The 10,536-nt window shown below is 36.2% G+C and overlaps 1 protein-coding gene across 3 annotated transcripts in view; it reads right to left on the bottom strand.

Moving 5' to 3' along the window:
- Positions 1-4,345: 4,345 nt before the first annotated feature.
- Positions 4,346-10,536, bottom strand: part of BRINP3 (BMP/retinoic acid inducible neural specific 3) — a 407,590-nt gene continuing 401,399 nt past the window's right edge. For all 3 annotated transcript variants that reach the window (XM_034667184.1, XM_034667185.1, XM_034667186.1), the window contains one exon: positions 4,346-5,799. In XM_034667184.1, coding sequence (XP_034523075.1) covers positions 4,683-5,799 — 1,117 coding nt within the window. In that variant the 3' untranslated portion in view covers positions 4,346-4,682. The remainder of the gene's footprint in view (positions 5,800-10,536) is intronic.

Below are 10,536 nucleotides of genomic sequence, written 5' to 3'. Positions count from 1 at the left end.
CCTTTTTATGGGCCAATTTTTTCCTACTTATTCATCATTGTGCTTTTTTTTTTTTTTTCATCATTGCACTTTTGAAGACCCTCCCAGGACTTTTTTACACCCATAATAGGGCTGGTTGGAGGGAGAGGCAGGTTAGAAATCTGTGGTCAGGTCACTATCTTACCCCAAAATCCTTGTATTCACTCTACTCTCAGAACAGTGCTTTTACTCATGGTAAATACTGCATAGGTATTTAATCCATTTTTGTATAAGATAGTTATTATGTGATAGCTATACTATATAATCACAGAATGAAATAGTACTTCAGTTATTAAATGGTTAGCCTGACTGCTAGCACATGAGATAACTCCAAGTGTGGAGTGCTTATTTCAGATTGAATTTCATTTATGTGTACTAATTTACCACACTTGGCTGCATGTCCTTAATATCAAATGATTTGACATGGATATTCCAACTCATCAGTCACTCATGGTTCATTAAAATAGCTAATGCTACCTACATGTTAAAGAAATGGAGATGGGTAAAAATGGACAGTGAAGATATATTTACCAAATATTGGAATACTATGGAGTGATTGAATTATACTTTATAGTTTTATCTCTAGGAAAGCCTGAAGGTAGAAATATAACTCTGGTCGTGTTGATGGAGGAGAGAAAAGGGGAGTGTCAAAAGCAGTAGGGCAGTAGTGCAGTGAACGGGCTTGGCAAAATATAAACCATCAGATGTTAAAAATTCAGCTGATGGCCCAATTATTGCCGAAGAATACTGCAAGTTTAACATCTGCAACTTTGTAGTTTCAATCGATAAATATCATACTTATGACCAAAGGGAAAGTGCAATTTTGCTCAAGGATTGTTATTCTAATTAAATGGTCTAGGCATCATAATCAGAATGAGATTGCTATTACAGTTTCTCTAAGCTTGATTTATTTAAAAGTTCTTCTTTTTTTCAATTGTCACATTGATTTGAGAGACCTATATGTAGCTTTTTAAATTCTTAAGCAAAGTTTATTATTTAAAATAAAGTTGTATTTTCTACTAGGTTTCCAAAACTTCTTAATATCCTTTTCAGTTGAATTTCTATATTCTGTAACTTCCACTTTAGTAAATATATATAATTTTATTTTGATCTTAAATTGTTTCAAATGACTTATTTTCCTCAAATGAACAAATTTTAGGTCTGTTCTGAGAGATCATTAATATCCTTCATGACAAAAAAAGGAGGCTCATTCACAAAGAAAGGACATGTATGATTAGAGAGCAGTACCTGCTCTTGGTTCTTTCCAAAATATTCCCTCCTGTCTTGACAAGAATCACAAAAAAAAAAAAAAAAGAGAAGGAAAATTAATTTTCTTGCATTATTTAAATGCAGTTAGAGAAGTCCACCAGCTATTTTAGCTTGTGTGTGTGTGTGTGTGTGTGTGTGTGCTGACAGTGATCATTTGAATATTGATTTAACTTGCTAAAAATCAATTTGAGAATCCAGGGATAGGGAGGCAAGTCAAAGTATGTTAGTCATCAAAATAGCTAGAGCAGTAAGAGACGTTTCTGATGAAAATATATCCTTAATAAATATCTGATTTTCAGAACTGTGAGTTTCATAATATTTATTAAATTCAATGAATCCCTAATTGAGAGACCTGAAGTAGAAATACTGAAAAAGAAATCAAATACCCTGCTTTTCAAAATATGCTTTTGCATATATACCTCTTGATCTTTTGCTCTAGAGAAGATTTTGACAGTAAAGCTATTTTTATTAAAATTTTTCAAATTCCCGAAGTACCAATGAACAAAAATGACTGCATGTAAGTTAATTCAGGAAAAATGAAATGCTTACAGACTGCATTTCCCCCCCATACATTGGCAAACACATGTTGTATTAAGCTAGATCATACTGTCTATTGCTTTCTTGGACACTATTTAATAGCTGGTAATATATCTGAAATGTAAAAATGTATATTGATTATTTATCCTTTAACTCTAGCACTCTAGAATTTTCTTGGTGTGTTCACTTATGGTGTATTCATGTTATCTTAGACACAACGTTCAGAGAAATGCATTCATATCACTTTACCACTTTGAGGGGGGAAATTGACTCAGAGATGTAAAGAATTCATGGACAGTGTTACAATGACAGTTGGAACTCAGATAATTTGATCATATCTGATGGGACTTTTCTGACAACACATGCCAGGCACAAGAAGTCTCGGGACAAAAGCCTAGTTATGTAGTTTCTTACCTGTGACTGTAGAATCTTCTCTCTCCTAAGCCAACCACGTCAAAGAGAGCTGAGCCATAAAGGAAAGTAGCATTACTGACAATTTCCTTACGTTCCAGGGAGTGATTGCTGTTCAGTGTCCTTTGGTGACCATGCATGTTGCTTGGTGGTTTATAGGTGTCAGAGGCTCTGGACATCTGGGCCTCCAAGACTCTTCTGGAAAAAGTCCTGGTGGCAATTTTGACTTTTATAGTGAATGTCTTTTGAAACGTATTGTTTATACTTGGTAAGTTTGATCATATTGTGGATGATTGATTTTGGATGATAAATTCTGGTTTTATTTAATTGTTCAAGTATACTGTGAGAGTATGTGTTTTATAATGACTTAGACTCAATTGTGTAATTGATTCTTGTTTTGCCATAAGTCTTTACATACGATGAGATTAAATACAGAAATAGGATGGTTCATTTAAAGCTCAGTGACAAAGTGAAAAGAGGACAGATTCATTCCAGAAAAGTCTGTGTTGGAATCTTGGTCTTTCAGCTTCTTGGTTTGTGATCTTGGGGAATTTGAAAAAACCAGGTTGGGCCTGTTTTTTGTTTTGTGTGTGTGTGTGTGTGTGTGTTTTTCCACCAAGAAAATGGGTATAATAATCCATAACATAGCGTTGTCAGAATTAAATGAAGAAGATATATATTATGATACAGAAATATGGCATTTAATAATTGTGCATGTTTTTCTATGGAATTATCTACAATAGCAGAAAAAATGGGTAAAAAAAGAAAGAAAATCATCTACTCAGATATTGGGTGGAAAAACAATGCCTTGCCTATGGTAAGTTGAGTAAGTATTGGTTGTCTGAACTGTCTACTTGTTCTAAAATACTATGGAATAAAAAACAAACAGCCCAAGAATCTAGAATGTCTATGTAATGTTTTTGTCATAAGTCTTATTCTTTTAATTCATGTGATAGGTTCCTTTCTCAGTGCCCTGAGAAATGACTCCATGACCTCAATAAGAAAGCTGGGGCTGGGGGCGCCTGGGTGGCACAGTGGTTAAGCGTCTGCCTTTGGCTCAGGGCGTGATCCTGGCGTTGTGGGATCGAGCCCCACGTCAGGCTCCTCCACTATGAGCCTGCTTCTTCCTCTCCCACTCCCCCTGCTTGTGTTCCCTCTCTCGCTGGCTGTCTCTATCTCTGTCAAATAAATAAATAAATAAAATCTTTAAAAAAAAAAAAAAAAAGAAAGCTGGGCTGAACAGTGCATTTGTTTCAATTACAAGAAATGTTTATGAAATATTTAGACAAGAGCTGAATAGTAAATATCATAACCACACTTTACTGATACACCCATATATCTAAACAGAAATGTAATTTAAATTCCTAGTAAAAAAGTACAAATTATATGTCTAATATTATACCATGGGTAATATGGGGACACAAATTTCAAGCCAAAAATCTGAACTAAAATCAGTTTTATATTGAATGAGTTTGGTCTTCAAAATACATTTTAGTAAAGCTGCTTTGAGAGGAAAAAAAAGTCTATTTACATCTGAATTACTTATTTGATTAATGATTTTATACCAATGCATTACAACTTGAGAATTCTAGAAATGTTATTTTACTGACTTTGGTAAAGTGCTGGAATAACTAGGTTTTCAGTACTTGAAATGAAAATGATTGTGCAGAGTATGCTGATTATCAGTTATTAGAATTTGGAAAGGAAAGCAAGACAAAGGAATTTGCTAAGTAAATAAGGGGTTTACTTTCTCCATCATGGGCTTATAATCACACTGGTTTTTCTGTGTATTTGCCAGAATGTTCTCATATTTAGTCAGGCAATAGTTTATCTCTTTGTTTTAATAATGACGGTGTCTCTAGGAATGATTTATAAGCACAGGTAATAAAGGTACCACTGCCCTTGTGCTGTTGACCATAAAAATACAACCGAATATTAAATATTCTATCTAGTTGGGTTTTCTCTAAAGGCTATTGAAGGGGACCTTCAAATGTTTCCATTAAAAAACTCTTGGTGAATTTTCCCCAGGTTCTAACAAGCTATATCAAAATAAAACTCATTTCATGGAAAAAAGGAATCCCACAGCACTTCTTTTTAATAACTGTTCAGCTACAAAATTTTATTGGTATCTTTTTATGTTCCCTCTAGAGGATGTAATGCACAAAAGCATTGCCACGGAACATATAAAATTACAAATGAAATTTATTGTAAAAAGTAGAATGTCTTCTAGACTGGTGTCAGTATTTATTTCATTCATAAACCAAAACTGCAGTATAATATATTCATTGTCAGCAAGTTCATGTGTGTAAATTGCCATCCAATATTATTGACTGATATAAGACAGATATTGAAAAGACAATTTAAATGTACTCTTCCAAACATAAACTGTTCCACAAAAGCACTGTAAAAACTCCTTCAAGATTTTGGGTTGTGCTTGACATTTATGGTTAACTACATAATTTGGTCGTGTCATAATCCACTGTGTTTGGCAATTTGGCATTAAACGCCTGCAGAGCAGATTGGATCCTCACCACCTCACTAGTAGACAGCTTGAGTCTATGACGAAGCAAGCAAGAGAAAAGATCTAGACGACGCTGACCAGGTGGGGAGAGTTTATTTACACGGTCTCTTATCTCTAGAAGTTGCAAAAGTGCTGAGTCCTGGGATCCCTGAGTATAGGGGTAGTCCAGCTGCAAAATCAAGTCCCGAATTGCTTCAGGGTCAAAGTGCATGCTGTAACCAAACACTTGAATGTTATTGATTTTCATATAACCCAGGTTCCGGGAAGGGTCAATAAATTCCAGAGGTTCGTAGTAAATGCTCTCATTGCCATTGGGGCCATTCGACTTGATGCGACTCCGCAGGTAGATGTGCACTGTCTCAAAAAATGTCTTCCATTTGTTGCCCAGAGTCAGAGACCAGTTATAACACTGCAGTGGGAGGTCCAGTTTAGTCCGCTCCCAGTCTGGAAAGCTGTTTTCATTCACAGGCATAAACCAGCTCTCGGAGTGGCTGCCTCCGAAGGGATTGACGTACACAGCCAGCACGGGCTCCAGGGTGCTGTTTTTAGTTAAGCAGATCTGTAAGGAGAGACCCAAGATCATATGGACCAGACTCGACTTGTACTTGTTACTCTTCAAGGTGAGGAGCATCCGCTTCCTCCAGGAGGGGTCAAACCAGCTATTGAGGCGCATGTCGTTGCTGATAAAAATGGCATGGACTTCTATTCGTCTGTCCGTCTTCTGCAACAGGTATTTCATCTCGAGGTCTTGCAGATCAGTCTCAAAGCCAATATAGTGATCGGTGGACTCGGCGACCTCAGGCTTGCAGAGCCCCTGGCTCAGCATGTAGCCCGTGTTGCAGGTGCCACAGCGGGTGCGGTTGTCAGGGGCGCAGGTCAGGCAGGCGGAGGCGTCGCCCACCGTGCAAGGCAGGAACGCGGTGCAGACCACCTGGTCGTTCGGGCAAGTGCACGAGTGCGTCTCTTCCGAAAAGCTGCCCAGGAGGCCGTTCTCATTACAGTAGAGAAAAGACTGGATGCGAGTGAGCCAGTAGGTTGAGGTTCTAGAAACACAAAACAACACGAAGCTATATAAATACAAAGACATTTTTTGGGTGTACGGCAATAAAATTCACCTTAGCTCTGAAAGCTTCACTATCGTTTCTTAGGCTAGCTCCAGGTATTTCACGGAGATAAAAGATCCACACAGTTTACAATTGAAAATAGATACATTTTTATATAATATTTGTATACGCTCATTATATTTTTTATATTAGTTTTTTTTTCATTCTTCATTGCACAAGGTTAGATGTGGATATATTTGATTTGAACTGAAATACTGCATGGAATACCTTCTGGAGAGATTGTCATTTCGCTAGGGTACTCGGAAGCTGATTGTGAACATAATTGGGTCAGTTATTGTTTTGAAATTCTAACCAGCGACAAGAAATAAAAGTGATATTATCATAAAATATCTAGAGTAGCATTAGAGTGTATAAATGGTGACTGCTCATTCATTTGCTCTTAGCTTCATAAAGTACTAATGTTGCAGAAAGCCAAATAGTAAAATAAAAATGAAAAAAAATAAACAACTCTAAAGTGTCAATCAGTGTATTTAAATCCTCAGGTTTTATCAATATTGACAGAACAAGTACCCACCGAGAAGGAAAATATTATTAAAACATGTTTGACTTGATTCTTACAGGCTGCTCAAGAAAATTGTTGAAAAAAGCTCATTAAAACAAACTACAAGTTGTTTTAATAAGGGTTAAGTGTGTCAGTTTAATGTGTTTGATTTGAATCATTAACATTTTTCCTTATTTATACCCAGAAATCAGGCTAATCATGATGCAAATGTAAGATTTCACTTTTTGTGTTTTCCCCACATTATTCAAACTCTTTTGGTGTGTTTAACATCTCAGTAAAATAATGAAGGAAAACCATGTGGCCCTGTAATCAGATAATTCTTTGTTTTTATCGTAGCTCTATGATCATGGAAGAGTTGAAGGGCGTCTATACTGTGCCATTCTCTCATGTGAATAATGGGAATAGCAACATCTTCCATACTTAGTTCTTGTGAGAGATAGGCTCAGACTGTATGCATGTGTTTAGACTATTACACGATATATCTAATTTTGATATTCTTATGCCTTTCTGGTGTTCATTATTTAGTACCTATGAGATTTTCTGCAAAATATATCTATTACGCTCAATCCTTTACACTTTTACACTGCTGCTGTTTCAAAGACTTTGTATATGTGGAATACTGATAAAACACAGGTATTAATCCGTGTAAATAACCAATAAAAACAATGTTTCAATAACCATAACAATATTTGAGCTATTTATATTACATATTCATTTTTGTTTCCTGCCCATCCTCCCCTTGCAATGCAACACTTATTTTTTTTTTTTAAGTGAGTTCTCCCTTGTTTTCCCAAAAAAATCCAATAACTCCTTTTTTCCCTCTCATTACTTATTCTTTTCATGGTATTTTTTCACTTAAAATTTTGTATTATTCTGTACCTACTTGTTCATACTCCATTTATCCTATTAAATATAATATCCAGCTTGCCAGGAGTGTATATGCCTGTTCAATGCTACATATCCAGTGCCAAGTAGAACGCCAGGAGATCACAGCCCTTTAATGTTTACTGAATCTTGAAGCAAACTCATATATGAATTAAAAGACATTTTCTCAGTAAGTTTAATTTTGAGTGAAATTTAAAGCCCTAGAAAGAACATTTAATACAGTTGTAAAGACCCAGTTCTCAAGTTGCAGAAAGTGGGGTTCCACGACATACACTTTGATATTTGCACAGTTAAATATATAAAAAGCTTTTCTTTTCCACCTTCCATAAATGTAACTTTCTGCTATAGACTCAGAAGGAAAAAAAAAACAAAACTAAACTAAACCAAACCCAACCAAAGCGTAAAACATCTTCCTCTTAATTATTTCTCACGCTGAAAAACACTGACCGGAAACTTGAACCTATTAAATTCATTTCTAACTTTCTCTAGATTCTTTAAAAGTAAGTTCTCAGAAAAACTCTGCCAGGAGTACACCCAAGGACGGTGAAATAGCAATGGCATGAGGCTCTTTGGAGCTTCGTGAGCCATACAGTTACGTATGAGGAGCCCTCCTCCTCTAGCTCTGCTTTTCTCCCAGGCAGAATAAATGTGCAAAAAGCTTCCTTCTATGGTGTATGAAATATCTTGACTATTTCTGTATTCAGTTTAGATATATAGAAATCATTACTGATTCTTAATCTGCAGTTACTGATGTATTTATTCCATCAGTTTTCTCTTTCGTAGGCTATGAATGTCTCTCCATCTTGGCTTTTTTCTCTCTCTTTCCTCCCTCCTTCTTTCCTTCCTCTGTTCTCCTTCTCTTCCTCCCTCCCTCCCTTCCTTTTCTTTCTTCCTGCCTTCCTTCCTTTCTTTTCTATGTTCTGTTCTCCCTTCCTCCCCACTTTCTCTCTCTCTCCCTCTCTTCTGTAACTCTATTTGTGTCTTTAATATGAAGAATATAAAATATATATCCTATCTGGATTGAAAATTATATTTTCTTCCCTGAAACCATAGCATAAATTCCCTGACCCAATTCATCTTTCACTCTAAGCTCTAATCATGTTTCCAAATCATAAGGACAAACAAAAAATGAAATAAATAGACCTAAGGCTAAAGACAGAGCTCACAAAACTGGGGCACTGTAGAAAGAAGCATGTGGACACTAGAAAAGCAATGGCTTTTTCAGCTTTCAATCTCTTCCAATCCTTTTCACGTCCCCGCAGATGCATTACTGAAGGAATGTGTTTTGGCTTTGTGGGTTTCAGCTTGTCATGTATGAATATTGATAACTTGGCACACTGTCAAATCTCCCATACCCTGGGACGGAAGAGCTAGCGTGTGGATTTTCTTCTTTTAGGCTTTTTGTCCTTTCTCTCCTACTACCTACCTTTTGACTATTTTACTGTATTTCACAAGTTAGGGAACAGATTTTTAAAGGAAAATTAAAATCAATAATCAATCTTTTCTTTACTCCTTATAAAATTTTGGCTAAAGGAAGAGTCAAAAATAGACAAGGGAGCCACTTTGGATTTTTTTCATTTACCCAAATAATTACATAGTTTTATTTTTCACAACAAAGCAAAATTTTACTGCTTTTTTCTTTATTCTAAAGCATTTTAAGCTTATTTTAAATAAACTTAATTGTTAAGTAACTTTATAAATTCATTTAATTAATGTATAATAAATAAAAATCAAAAGTAGGCTGTATCAAGTATTTTTATAACACTGCTTCCTTTTATATCTAAATATTTAAAGAAAGTGGTACCACATATTTTTTATTCTCATCTATAGCTTTTATTCACATTAATTATTTGGTGTCTCCTTGGGCTAAGGCTAGAAGATGCAATGTCAATAAGTGGACTGGCAAGCAAGCCTTTTGTTGCTTTTTATCAAGCATGAGGCATGGTTTGTGATGTCTACTTAATTGCACTTCAATAAATATTTACAAAATAAAGGAAGTAAGAAAGGAGGGAGAGAGGAGTAAGGAGGGAGGAGAGACAGAAATGAGAGTGAAGAACTATGGATTATGGGAGAACAGAAGACAGAAATAGAAGACAGAATTAAAAAGGGCATTGGCGTGTGATAGCTACTATGATAGGGAGCATTTCAGGAAAGGGAGGGACTCCCTTATCTATCAGGAAGAGAGTTTGCATTTTGGAAATAATTTCTACAATAGCTTTTATGGGATAGTATTAAGAGAAAAATGCCTTCCAAAACTAGGTTAAAATTTAAGCTAGCATACTAATTTGGAAACTTTAGACAGCTGTAATATTCTCCGTCCACTGAAGATCTGTTCTTCTCCATAGGATATGTGTTACTTGAGCATCAGAAGAGCCCAGGATTAGACGGTGAATACCTGATTTCTGGGCCAAACTCTACCCGGTGACCCAGGACAGGTCACCTAGCGTCCTTAACCTTAAGCAGAACTCAAAGAAACACTAGTTCAACATTTGGTTCTGCAGGACCCTGGGTAATACAGCTAGCTTTCTGAACCTTCACGTGACCGTGTGTGACTTCACTTGCCGATCTTTTGTCAGGACGAAATGGTGTAACATATAAACCCCATCATCACCGTCTCACATGGGGCGGCTGCTTGTAATAAAACAATGTGAATGAAATGCTTGTCCCTAAAATTTTCCTGTTATTAAAGATACCAACTAAGATATGGTCTTATGCTTACAGTTTTGAATGATGTTAAGTGTGATTGGTGAAACAGATTCCTGGGCCTCCCTCCAGAGATACTACAGGAATTTTTAGGAGTAGGGCCCAGGAATATGCAATCCTAGAGGACATTATGTACACACAGGCTGCAAGCTTCCTATGTGAGAAAATGAACAACCCAAATAGCGACTAGGGGCTCTTTAAATACCATCTAGCCATGAGGATGTAAGCATATGTTCAAAGAAAGTAGAGAAAAGTTACAATTTCTGTGGAGAAATCAGCATCAGATGGCTTTGAATAAACACGTGGGGCTCTGTTGCCACTATGTAGCTACAGTTTGCAAACCCGACACTAGAAAACCTGCCATGTGCATGAACTGAAGAACAAAGCAAACCCCAAACCTACCTTAATAAATGAATTCTATGTTGCCACAGGAATATTAATTATTTAGTGACTACCTCTCATGGCATGGGCTGGCTACTTTGTAGTCATTATTGAAAATTCTTCACAGTGGTTTCCAAAGGTTAACCTCCTTTTAACATTTTAAAAATACTGACATTCATTGTTTT

This window comes from Ailuropoda melanoleuca, chromosome 8 (genome assembly GCF_002007445.2).
Source record: "Ailuropoda melanoleuca isolate Jingjing chromosome 8, ASM200744v2, whole genome shotgun sequence".
NCBI lineage: Eukaryota > Metazoa > Chordata > Mammalia > Carnivora > Ursidae > Ailuropoda > Ailuropoda melanoleuca.
Note: the sequence above shows the minus strand (reverse complement) of the source record. Positions and strands in the feature narration are given on the sequence as shown.